Source organism: Ruditapes philippinarum, unplaced genomic scaffold (genome assembly GCF_026571515.1).
Source record: "Ruditapes philippinarum isolate M1 unplaced genomic scaffold, ASM2657151v2 ctg1132_1_1_1_1, whole genome shotgun sequence".
NCBI classification, from domain to species: domain Eukaryota; kingdom Metazoa; phylum Mollusca; class Bivalvia; order Venerida; family Veneridae; genus Ruditapes; species Ruditapes philippinarum.
In genome coordinates, this window is record NW_026855335.1 from 54,763 (window position 1) to 68,970 (window position 14,208).

The window sequence follows — 14,208 nt, forward strand, 5'->3', positions numbered from 1 at the left end:
AATTCTTTTGTGATTTGTATTCACATATATAATTTCAAATGCTATCAACATAAATCTTTAAGGTATTACAGATATTCCATTATAGACCAATTCACTTTAAAGGTTTAAAACCTTAAATACTAACTTTTTAACTAATGTATAGAAAAATGACTTGTAGATTTATAAGCTTATGATAACCAAATGTCAAAACTTTGCTACTTACCTTTAGGTCATCAATGACAATACTGATGTCTTGAGCCATGTAGAAATCTACCACTTCAAACAGTAGAGGGTAACACAATACTGTAGCACCACATACTCTATATATCTTTGTAATGTTATAAAACAAAAATATTCTTAATCAATCAAAAAATAAATAAATAAATATTAAAATAAATAAAAGTAAGATACATCTAATACCATACAATATCATGGCTTTACCATAGTAAGCCATGAAGGCTAATTAATATTATCACTTCATTATTTCAAGTTAAAACCATATATGTGCAAGTAAAATCAAAATTATATATAACACTGTTTCAACATGACACTTTTGTTGACATGTCCTATTTTGATATTGAAATCCCTTAAAATTTGAATGGCATGTTCGAAACTAAAATAATGGGAAAATCCATTACATAAATTCATCAGGTAAAAAGTTCAACATATCAATAATATATCACTCCATAATAATATCATATTCTAACATGCTTGACACTATTCCACTATCAAAAAGATAGGGCAATCAAGCACATTATTACACCATATATGCACAGCATAAAAAAAAATGCTTACACGTCATATGATGTCAGATATGACATCAATAATCCAAATGAAATCAGGAAAATTACTTCTACGCTAAATGTAGTGTAACATATTTTTATCTATTCTCTTTTTTTTATTAACATGTTAAAATGGAAACAGATACCGGTATTGATTTTTCTTGCATTACTGCAGTTGTATAGTATAATTATGCATGGTTTATTGTTCAAATGCTTGGTAATTCATCACTCAGATATTCCTGTGCATTTGAACTAAAACAGTGCTTTTTTTCTACAACAATGCACTCAAAATTGATATCTAGTTCCTAAGCATATCATTACATTTCATAATTATAGGTATTTCCATTAAATCCAGTCAAGTCAAACAATTATAAATTTAGGCATAAAATTCCCTTAACATAATAATAGTAACATGAGTACAGAGAATCAATCATACAAATAAAGCATAGGGAGGGATATGGTCAAGTCCTACTTTAATTTCAATGTTCAATATATACTTTTAGAACAAAAGTCGTAACCTCTTACCTTTGAGGTACTGAGTACACCAAAAGGTCTTTTAGGTCTTCCGGTAAGTCCAAGTTTCTTGTTGATACCAAGATATTCATAGGCTCTTGATAGTTCCTTAGGTGACCAAATCTGTATAGGCTCAACCTGAAATCAATTGAGCCGTGTCATGACAAAACCAACATAATGGGTTTGCGACCAGCATGGATCCAGACCAGCCTGCGCATCCGCACAGTCTGATCAGGATCCATGCTGTTCCCTATCAGTTTCTCTACTTGTAATTGAGTTGGTAAGCGAACAGCATGGATCCTGATCAGACTGCGTGGATGCTCAGGCTGGTCTGGATCCATGCTGGTCACAAAACCAATATGTTGGTTTTGTCGTGACACCGCTCAGTTAAATACAGGTACATTTTGTAAATAGAATAGACTAAACCTTAAAGTTGAAGAGATAAATTACAGGCCAATAAAAGCTTTTAGAGAATTGTCAGAAGGGAAAGTTAAAATGTGTGGAAAATAAGTTCAAAATAATTAAAAAGATATATCTTCTTCGATTTTTTTTTTTTTGCAGAATGATAATTTTTACCTGACCTTGCTAAGAATACATATGAGCCACGTCATGACAAAACCAACATAATGGGTTTGCGACCACCATAGATCCAGACCAGCCTGCGCACCTGCGCAGTTTGATCAGGATCCATGCTGTTCGCTATCTGAGTTTCTCTACTTGTTAACTTGTTAAAAGGTTTAAAAGCGAACAGCATAAATCCTGATCAGACTGCGCGGATGCGCAGGCTGGTCTTGATCCATGCTGGTCGCAAACCCATTACGTTGGTTTTGTCATGAAGCGGCTCATATATAAAAATCACTACTAACCTGGTGAGGAGTTTGAGTCTGTATACCATATGTAGCCAACAACTGCTGGAGCCGTGAGCTCTCCGCTATAAGTACAACTTGTAACACAAGGTCCGGTGGAGTGATCTGTAGATTTCAGAAAAAATAAGTCCTATCTTAAATCTTTCAAAGAACAAACCAACTACAGCCAGACATGTCTAGAAAAACTAGACATAGGAAATATTATGATTTTAAGAAACCTAGAATGATTTTAAAGAAACCTATCTAAAATTAAGCCTTTCAAGAAAGGTCACACTCTGCACATTTGAATGAGAAAAAAATCACACCTGTAGCTTTTTTTTCTTTTTTTAGTTTTCTTGATACTCAGATCTTAACAAGAGTCCACTGATCTTGAATCAAATATAATAATTAAGAAAACATGGGAATATCTAACATTTTTACATCAACAAAATGGTTCAAATATGACAAAAGAAATGTTAATTTTTGAAATATTTTTTGGCTATTTTTTAAATCTGGGTGTCATTAATTTCCGTGTCATATTGGCACAGTTTATGGGTGTGCAGACTGGACTGGCTCTATACTGGTGGCAAAGTCTAATCCCTTACTGTTCAAGTAGGTTTAAAAGGTTAAATAACTTCACAACTAAATTTTACATTAACCCTCAAGGTATGTTGCTTTAAAAAAAAATATGAAAAACAAAATAATGATATTGTGATTGAACTGTTTTTGAACTGTTAATAACCAATATACATGTACCCAGTTATAAATTTATGCCATTTGTGCAGTAGGTCTTTATATATCTTGTTCATGGTTCTTGAGAATGTATATTCACCCTTAATGGAGGATTGGACATTTTTACTATTGCACAAGATTCAAAGTCATTCATAGACAGACAGACTTTTTCACGTAAATACAATGTATAGCCACAACAACAACAACTAATCAACAATAACTACATGAACAAAACATCATTAAAATGAGTTCATTGTGCAGAAATAGAAATGAAAAGTTACTATATACAACATATTTTTTATATATATCTACAATGCAATTCATTCCAGGTATTATTTTTATGCATGTACAAAATTATCCCTACAAAAAAAACAAACTGTGATCCCACTGGGATCCCAGTGAAATCCCAGTGGATGAATCAAATCCCAGTAGGATATCATCAATGTGAAAATGGCATATCTATCCCACTTCCATTTCCCAGTGGGATCCCATCCTTATCAATTAGATTTACATTCTTGTCTAAATTTCAACGTAAGTCCTCCAATACCTTTGTATTAAAATATTTCAAATAATTATTTAAAGGCTTGAAAATTTGCTTTTTTTTTTGGTTAAATTAAGGCAATATTTGTTAATGAGTTTGCTATTCAGTAAAAAAATGATGAATAATCAGAATGGTTTTGTTTGTTTTGTTTTGGGTTTTACGTCACATCGACACAGTATAGGTCATATCGCGACGTTCCAGCTTTACTGGTGGAGGAAGACCTCAGGTGCTCTTCCGTGCATTATTTCAGGCACGAACAGGCACCTGAGTAGAATGGTTTTGTCCAGCTTGAGTCTATTTAAGACGTGGTAAAGGTTTCATCTTTTTTTTTCTAATAAATTCATCATACATGCAGCCATGCACAAACCAATAAAAATGCAGCTATTCATTGTATTAAAGGGTTAACAGTAAAAAGGGACAATTACAAATAATAATTGGTGACAAACACATTCAAAAAATTATGTTAATATGTAACATGAATTTTCAGCGTCAAATTAAAAAAAAAAACAACATTTTTTTCTACAAAGATAAAACATGTGGTGCTCATAAAAAAGGTTGAGGACACAATGTTTCAACAAAAATCTCATAATTTGGTATTGTTGACTAGATACCAATATCTTCAGGCTTGGATTTAGAAAACTACATATCATTCACTTACAGCAAAAGCATTGTGGGAGGTCATGTGACCTGTAATGGTTCATTATGAAACAAGAATGTCAGAAATCAACCCAAAATTATAGAAAATAAGATATTGGACATTACTAAGATCTAGGAATGCATACCACTTATAAAATTGTTCTGCCAATTTATGCTATTTATTTACAACATTTTTTTTTATTTTAATCTCCATTTTATTTTCTGCCCATATGATTATGGTAGAAAAATATTAACAGACAAGACATGGTTGAATTAAAATGAACAAATGTTGAAGCTGTTCAATATGACAACTTCTATTCTTTATTGGTGGCAGTAAAATCCCATGAGCTATGTTTTTCTCTCAATATTTATCATTAAGGCAAAAACTAATGGACTCTCATTATTCAAGTTTTACTAGTGGGGCAAAAACCCCTGTGAACTATCATTTTTCAATCAATAAATAGTTGGTAGGGGCAAAAACCCATGAACAATTATTTTGTCATTCTTTTCCCATTATTTACAATCCTGTCATTCTTTAACTGTGGGTTCAACAGCGCATGAACATTCATTTTGTCAATAATTATAGGTGTAGGGAAAATTTACCCATGAACTATCATTTTGTTAATCTTTATCAGTGGGGAAAAAACACATGAACTATCACTTTTTCAATTTTTATCAGGGTTGGGTAAAAAACCCATCAACACTCTTTTTGTTAATCTTTATCAGTGGTGGCAAAAACCAATGAACTGTAATTTTGTCAATCTTAACCAGTGCGGGCAAAAATCCATGAATTATCATTTTGTTAATTTTTATCAGTGTGGGCAAAAAGCCGTGAATTTAATTTTGTCAATCTTTATTGGCGGGGGCAAAAACCCATGAACTTAATCATTGACTGATTTCTCATATATTAGGCACATGTAAAGAAACACTAACCTTACATTAGCTGGCCGCAAAAGAATTCAATCTTATTATAAGGTGTCTTGAACCAGTGAGGTGATAGGGGAGAAAAAATGAATAATTCTTATGTTCATTTGAGCTTTTTATGAACACAGCATTAATTATTTCTGGTCACATGACTCCCCACATGAAAAAATATTTCACGACATCTTGAACTGTGTAAATCTACATGTAGCTGAAGCAAGGCAGATGTGTTTTCATGGACAGTAAGGTGTCAAGTAAAAACAAAACTTTTTAAAATTTAATTAATATGAGGATCAAACTTTCGCCTTCTCAAAAAATTCAGACATTTGTTTACCTCTGATTCTTTCCCAAAATGTGCACGCTAAATAAAATGTTATATATCAATAGTAAAGAAATACAGTAGTACTTTTATATATAATATTATGTTGACCTCAGAGACAACAAATTTCAATTGTATTAACAATAATTCATTTACAATGATTAAATAGAATTCTTAGTGCTTGACAGTTAGACAAGAACAATGCTGTGATATTATTCAACGAAGGGGATTAATTCCCTAAAAAAATATTCATGCTAGAGTTATGTGTCTTGGTTAAGTGACCTAAAATTAAGGATACAAATGAATAGCTTTTTATTAGTGGTTTACACAATAGACTTAGACAAAATACAAAATGTACTTAAATCAGTTTAAAACACTCTGGGATTCTGATGATTCTGAAGACACTGTGAATAATTCTAAGGTCTCTCAAAGGGGTATAATTCAGTAAAATCCATGCCAGTGTTATGGACCTTGGAAAGTGACCTCCCATAATGATCCCTAGTATATGTGTTTATGAAAGTTCAAATAAAAACATGAAGTGGCTAATCAGATATATTTTCATACATCATGCTTTAATGATACTAAACAATGTAAACTTTTTCTCACTTTCCAGTCTGCGACTTAATACAAACTTGTGAAAAATCCCCACGAAAAAATATATACTATTTGATCATTCATGGCAAAGTATTACTCTGTGTTAACACTTTAAAATGACACATTCATTCTTATAAATATTAAGCATTGAAAAGAGTCATTCATGTATATGTGTTACATGTTCATGTACCTAAAGAGTCATGTATATGTTACAGGTTCATGTACCTAAAGAGTCATGTACATGTATGTTACAGGTTCATGTACCTAAAGAGTCATGTTTATGTTACAGGTTCATGTACGTAAAGAGTCATGTACATATATGTTACAGGTTCATGTACCTAAAGAGTCATGTATATGTTACAGGTTCATGTACCTAAAGAGTCATGTATATGTTACAGGTTCATGTACCTAAAGATTCATGTATATGTTACAGGTTCATGTACCTAAAGAGTCATGTATATGTTACAGGTTCATGTACCTAAAGAGTCATGTATATGTTACAGGTTCATGTACCTTAAGAGTCATGTATATGTTACAGGTTCATGTACCTAAAGAGTCATGTATATGTATATGTTACAGGTTCATGTACCTAAAGAGTCATGTACATGTATGTTACAGGTTCATGTACCTAAAGAGTCATGTACATGTATGTTACAGGTTCATGTACCTAAAGAGTCATGTACATGTATATGTTACAGGTTCATGTACCTAAAGAGTCATGTACATGTATGTTACAGGTTCATGTACCTAAAGAGTCATGTACATGTATGTTACAGGTTCATGTACCTCAAGAGTCATGTATATGTTACAGGTATTTATACCTCAAGAGTCATGTAGGCATTACAGGTTTATGCACCAAAAGGGTCATGTATATAAAATGTACTACTGAAAATTCCAGAAATTCCTGTTAGCAGAATTTGTAAACACAATCAGTATTTTGACTGATATGTAAGACTGATATAATACTAATTGATAACAACATTTTTAAAAGGACATGAATGGTGACATGTCTGGGGTCCGTACTCTATGTGCCTGAAAGGGCGGATGGACCCTTAATACTAATTATTGAAATAAACTAACACTTATTAGTATATTAATACTTATTGGTAATTTGATAAAAATTCCAACCAAGCATTCACATTATAGCCACATAATGTTGTACATTATCTTTGATAAATAAAAATCCATACATTTTTTATTCATATGTGATTGCACTCATGCTAATATTTTTCATAATATGTACTGCTGATGCAATTTTAATTAAAATAATTTGGTTAAATCAAGAAAAAAAACCGATAATTATGTTTCATTCAGCCTTAATATTTAACTGAACTTCCAAAACACATGCTACATTTTAATTTAGTAATTGCCATCTCCAAAATGTCAATGTAAATTAGAACATGTAAGTTTTAAAACTACATACAACTACATGTATTCTCTAAAAGGATAATGCTATTTCTTCCTCCATACCTGAAATGAAGAGTATCTACTGTTGACCTTTGGCCTCTCTGATGCTGGAAGGTGTCGTCTAATTGGGTCAAGGTCATTAACATTGAGTAAATCTTTCACTGCAAGAAATACAAGTACATGTTAGGTACATTTTTAATAAAAATACAGCTACATTTATTAATTTTATTAAGACAGTTTCTTACATATACTGTATGTGTAGAAGTATTCGCGGGCTTCAAATTTTCGCGATCTTCGCGGTGACATTCGATCCGCAAATTCATGTTCAGCGCGAATATTTCTACACCAATAATATCATATTTTCATATTTTCGCGCATCTATAGAACAATGTATATCAGTGTGTAAACGGCTGCCATAAGTCTGGTATCCGTGGCGATTTCAAAGAGTGATGTTACTGTTGTATAAACTGTACATGTAACATTCAGCTTTGTATATAAATCAGTTTGCTAGTGTAGTATTGTTTGACTGATCTGATTATCAGATTCTTGTAGAAGTATAAACATGTTTAAACAATACCATTGTATCACGCTATTTATTTTATAGTCTGAGTCATAAACGTCTTTACATCTGATCAGATTATATTTTGTTTTTTCTAATAAGCAATTATACAAATAACACAAACAATTAACGATTCTAACTGATGAAAACATGGAAAACAAAACACAATTACTCAGCCAACATTTTAACAAAATTGGTAAAAAGAGAATGGTCTCACTCAGTGCTGTTTAAAACTGTGAAAAATCATGCGCGTTAACGGACATTCTTTTGTTTGCCATAATCTGTCCGCTAGACAAATTAGTGTCTTTGTTCTGTACAATAGCGTATTGTTTGACACCAGGTGTTGAAAATAACTGTGAAGTCCAAAATGATTACATTTAAAAGTATGTAAATAAAAGAAGGCTGCTTGCGAAAATCATTGCCTTATTGTGCAAGAGTTATTCTCTTATTTTTAACCTGATGGGTCTCCGCGAATTTATGATTTTGGGCAGTCACTTCCGTGAATTCAAAATAGCGCGAATATTTGTATATACCCCCAAAATGGACCTTTCCGCGAAAATTTGCTTCCGCGAATTTAAATACACATACAGTATTTGAGATCTGCTTGACTGTTCAAATACCAATGATAATTAAATCATATCTCTAGAATCTTTTTGTATTTAAGATTTGATAATTGTTTTAATTTTTTAGCTTTATACTATATTCCTGTCTATAAAGATCACCAAACAACAATGTCAAAAAACAGTATGCTAGTCAAAGTAAAATACTGCAGCATTAAGGGTAAAATAAAGATTCCAACTTATATGCAGCCAGTCATATTGGTGAGTATATACAGGGTAAAGGTATAAACTCACGACATATTGCCTTCAACTAAATTGTCCTGTAAAACCATGTCTAGCAAGAAATAAAGTGAATATGAAGTGTGTTAAGAGCCCTGACATAAACCTTGTGCTTTTACTAGACATGCTACCAATGAGATTATGGCTGAGTGGTTAACGCGTCGGACTAGTAATCTGAAGATTGCTGGCTGTGAGGGTTCAAACCTGGCCGGGGTCAAGTTGTTGTTTCCTTGAGCAAGAAACTTTACACTCATTGCTTACTACTGGTTGATTCCAAGAACGAATTCAAGAGTGATTTAATAAGCTTAAAGTTTCCAACACTTTCAAAATAAAATAAATTCATATGAGCCACGTCACAACAAAACCAACGTAATGCCTTTGCAACCAGCATGGATCCAGACCAGCCTGCGCATCCCTGCAGTCTGATCAGGATCCATGCTGTTCGCTTACAAACCCTATAACAAGTAGAGAAACTGATAGCTAACAGCATGGATCCTGATCAGACTGCGTGGATGCGCAGGCTGGTCTGGATCCATGCTGGTCGCAAACCCATTATGTTGGTTTTGTCATGACGCGGCTCATATAAAGTAATCTACAACACCATGAATGAATATTCCTTTCATTGTCTTTACAGTTTTTGTGTCTGTCTTACCTAAAAGTTGTGATATAAAATACACAGATTGTCCCCATAGAAATATGCCTTTAGTAGAGCCCACATCACTTGGTATTCTGTCGGCAGAGCCGGGGCGTGCTCTCTCCCGCTCAATCTGATCTGCAGGGATGTAGAAATACTGGGGGAGAAGTAACCCTGTAAAATGCAAACACAAACTTAACCTATTAATGTTTAAGTTTTTTTATCCTTACATTAATGATAAATAAATTTCAATATCTAATTGTGACTATTATAAATGAGGAGCTGTAGAATCTGGTACTTCTGCACAGAGATGTAAACGGCACTGGCACAAAACAGCAGAGGCAAAAATATTGACATGACAATTAAACACTCATAAATTTATAATATTTTTATTAATTCCTTACCTTACAATTTACATGTCTAAACTGATTAAAATCTATGTTTTATCAATTCATGTCACCAAAAATATATCAGTATAAGATTAATCAGGTTATAATCATAAATTTCCTATGTGATTTTTTTTGTCTGATTCATTTTAATACAATCCCTGTAAGATAACTATATCATCTTGCTCACCTTCATTCGACCTTGTCAAAACATTGTCCAGTAGCTTCGAGTATGTTAAAATGCCCTCTTTATTGCCAAGGAATATACCTGATAGATACAAATAGTCTGCTAGAACATTTAATGTACATATATATTTAAAGGATATTGAGATATCAATGTGTTAAGAGACGGTCTGATATCATCCATACATGGATGATTCATGATTATTGCCTTCACGATCCAGAATCATGTTACAATGTTGCGGTATCAATACATGGCTATATATTTTTCTATTGTCACACGGATTTAACTGTTTAAACAGTACTGTAATGCTACAGCCATGTAATTGGTTAATACTTAGTGATACATTGTATATTTCCTTATATATATTTTTGAAGCCAAAGGAATGATGTATCAATACTGACATTTTCAGATGTTTATTTTGTTCAAAATTCGCTCAAATGGTATAAAAAAATAAACATACTTAAATAACATGTTAAATAGAAACTTGCCATCAGACTTTTTAGTCAATTTTACATCATAGAAGAAAACATCATACTTACTGTCAATCAGCATGTATACATAAAACATGGGCCATTCACATTCAATACCATCAAAATTCTGAAAACAAAATGCAATAACCAAAAAATATATAATAATTTTCATCCAGAATTCTTTAAAAAAAGTAATTACAATTCACTTGTTAACGTTAAAATCTTCTTTAAATGACTCGTATCCAAAATATTTGAGAATGTGAGAGCATTTGTGTCTGATCCTCTGGACAAAGTATAAATAACAAGAGGGCCATGATGGCCCTGAGGTCGCTCACCTGTATATAGGCCCCCCCCACCCCCGGGCCAATTTATACCCAAGTTTGTTTATTTGAGCAGACTTGGTAGACACCCATAAGAAGATGTTTCATGCTAAACATCTAAGTTCTAGCTCATTGGCTTTTTTAAAAGAAGATTTTTAAAGTTTTTACTATACACATATAGTTAAAAACAATGACACCCCTGGGGCAGGGCCAGTTTTGACCCCCGGGCGTTTATTTTAACAAACTTTGTAGATATTTACTTAAAGATGTTTCATGCTTAATATCTAAACTCTAGCTATTTGGGTTTTTCCAAAGTTTTCCAAAGAAGATTTTTAAGTTTTTGCTATACACATATAAGGAAAATCAATGACCCCCCCCCCCCCAGGCGGGGCCAGTTTTGACCCCAGGGCTTTTATTTGAACATACTTGGTAGACACCCATTAGAACATGCTTTTCATGCTAAAATATCTTAGCTCTAGCTCTTTGAGTTCTTTAAAAGAAGATTTTTAAGTTTTTACTATATGCATATAGGGAAAATCAATGACCCCCTGGGGGCCCGGGGCCAATTTTGACCCCAGGGCTTTCATTTGAACAAACTTGGTAGACACTCATTAGAAGATGTTTCATGCTAAATATCTTAGCTCTAGCTCTTTGGGTTCTTTAAAAGAAGATTTTTTAAGTTTTTACTATATGCATTTAGGGAAAATCTATGACCCCCTGGGGTGGGGTCAATTTTGACCCCAGGGCTTTTATTTGAACAAACTTGGTAGACATTCACTAGAAGATGTTTCATGCCTAATATCTAAGCTCTAGCTCTTATGGTTCTTTAAAAGAAGATTTTTTAAGTTTTTACTATATGCATATAGGGAAAATCAATGACCCCCGGGGCGGGGCCAATTTTGACCCCAGGGCTTTAATTTAAACAAACTTGGTAGACACTCAGTAGAAGATGTTTCATGCTTAATATCTTAGCTCTAGCTCTTTGGGTTCTTTAAAAGAAGATTTTTAAGTTTTTACTATATGCATTTAGGGAAAATCAATGACCCCCTGGGGCAAGGGCAGTTTTGACCCCAGGGTTTTTATTTGAACAACTTGGTAGACATTCACTAGAAGATGTTTCATGCCAAATATCTAAGCTCTAGCTCTTACGATTCTTTAAAAAAGATTTTTTAAGTTTTTACTATATGCATATAGGGAAAATCAATGACCCCCCCCCCCCCCGGGCGGGGCCCAATTTTGACCCCAGGGCTTTTAATTTTGAACAAACTTGGTAGACACTCACTAGAAGATGTTTCGTGCCAAATATCTAAGCTCTAGCTCTTATGGTTTTTAAAAAGAAGATATTTAAAGTTTTTCTTTTGGTTGCCATGGCAACCAGAGTTCTGCATGGAATTAAATTCTTTGAACAATTTTTTAAAGGTGACCACCAAAGGAACATCCTGTGAAGTTTGGATGAAATTGGCTCCAGTGGTTTTATGAGGAGATGTCATTTTAAAGCAAAAGTTTACGGACGGACGACGGGACGGTACGCACGGACGCCGGACGAAAAAGCAATCACCAAAAGCTCACATTGTCACTTTGTGACAGGTGAGCTAAAAAATTCAACAGTACTATTCCCCAATTACATTAAGGAAACCCCAAAATGAAAAAGCTTAGTTAGTTATACCAGCTCCTCAGAATCACTAGCTCTTTACTATTGGCGGTTTGAATCTTCCTAATGAGGTCAGGAAGCTGTCCAAAGCTAACCTTTTACGCATAAGTTTGTGACATTAAATAAGTTTGTGATTAACAAATATTTCTTAAATAAACAAAAATTTGTGAATTAAACATTAAAGTTTGTGATGGACCATAGTCTGGTAAAAACTAAAAACACATAGTTTGTTGATTAAAATGGTTTATGATTTACATAGTTTTGGTATACTATTCAACTTGCCTTGCTTGTGGCCCTCAAATACATTTTACTTTTAAAAAGAAGCATTTGGGTCCTATATAGCATCATTAATGTTGACACATATGACATTCACTTTTCACATCATAATTATGTCCTTTCTCCAAAGAGATATATTAACCAAAACCAGAAAATTGGCCATTAAATGACTTTATTTTGAAGAATGGTTGTAACCTAAAAATATACATGGATGATTTGTTGGTTTTACGTCACACCAACACATTAAAGGTCATATGGCGATGTTCAAGCTTTACTGGTGGAGGAAGACCTCAGTTGCCCTTCCCTGCATTATTTCAGGCACGAATGGGCACCTGAGTAAAACCACCCACGTTCCGTAAGCTAGCTGATCATAGCTTCCTCACATGAAAGAATCCAAAGTCCCTGTCGGGATTCAAACCTTCAGCGGTGAGGGGCAAGTGGTTATACATGGATGAAATACTTACTTTAATTCTGCTGGGTTTTATAGTTTACTTTCTCTTGTGAATCTTCTACAACAGTCTTTTAAAACCATCTCTGATGAAACCTCTTTGAAGCCCCTTGGCCCTCTCAGTTTTACGTTTGACCTTGTCAATTGTACCCTTGACCTAATTGGTTCTTCATGGATACAAATGCAGGCCAACCAACTGTTGGCAATAATGATGCGTCTGTGTTCTAAATATAGATGGCCTTGAGGTATATTATAAAGTTTAAAATTTCAAAAATAAGCAAGACTGCTTACAGTCTTGGTAACACTTTTAATAAATATTAATTGTGTAATGCTTCAAAGTTACAGAAACCCAGTTTACAAATGTACAGTACCTGTGGAAAAACATTATCCAATCAGATCCTAGCAATGCAAGAGTGTTGAATTTCATTTTTATGACAATATCATTAGATCAGAATACTTTTTGGCTCACTGAATAAATAAAAAAGGCTTTTTTTCTAGCAAATCTTTACTGAGATTATATTTATACTGGTTATAATCATGAAACTGAAATTGACATTATGATTCAGGACTTACATGCTGAGGTTGTCTGCTCTTTAGTTACAACTAAGTGAATTAAATTTAATATCTTATTCCAATAGCTTATGCTGTGAGAAGCTAAATACACTTATTTCTTTGTAAGTAACCAGTGATTTTTTTCACTGTATTTTACAGCCAAATAAAAGCTGTTTCCCCTAGCCCAAAGTAGGTATATTTTCCCCTCAAAATGCTTAAATTTCCCCTAAAATGCCTCGTGCTCTTCCTTACCAGAACCATGACTTAACAGCATCTAGAAGACAGAAATTTGTCTCTATAAATAGTCTCTGCTATGTACCATGTTAAATTGAATTGAAATTTTATTTATTTCATAAAATGTGTGGGTAAATTCCATTTTCAGTTGTTGGAATTTGTTTTTTAAGGTTTCCCCCCTTTTGTGATTTATAGCGCTATACATGTATTTTCCCCTTCATAAAGCCACAGGCTGTTTTGAAAATTGGAAAAAAAATCACTGGTATCAAGACAGTTTACCATTTAGCTATTGGTTACAATATATCAGTTAATACAAAAATTTGTAGCAAAGCATCAACTTATGATGTAACATTACCAGCTTAAATCCCCTCAGTTCAGCTAATCTC

General features: G+C 33.3%; 1 protein-coding gene across 1 annotated transcript in view; it reads right to left on the reverse strand.

Annotated features, from left to right (window-relative positions):
* Window positions 1-14,208, reverse strand: part of LOC132742982 (phosphorylase b kinase regulatory subunit beta-like) — a gene marked incomplete at its 5' end in the record, with an annotated part of 43,834 nt that overhangs the window by 15,687 nt on the left and 13,939 nt on the right. The window contains 10 exon segments of the mRNA XM_060731485.1: window positions 203-307; window positions 1,287-1,412; window positions 2,141-2,245; window positions 7,333-7,430; window positions 9,320-9,475; window positions 9,878-9,955; window positions 10,411-10,468; window positions 13,053-13,184; window positions 13,187-13,215; window positions 13,218-13,260. Of these exon segments, the coding sequence (XP_060587468.1) occupies window positions 203-307; window positions 1,287-1,412; window positions 2,141-2,245; window positions 7,333-7,430; window positions 9,320-9,475; window positions 9,878-9,955; window positions 10,411-10,468; window positions 13,053-13,184; window positions 13,187-13,215; window positions 13,218-13,260 (930 nt within the window).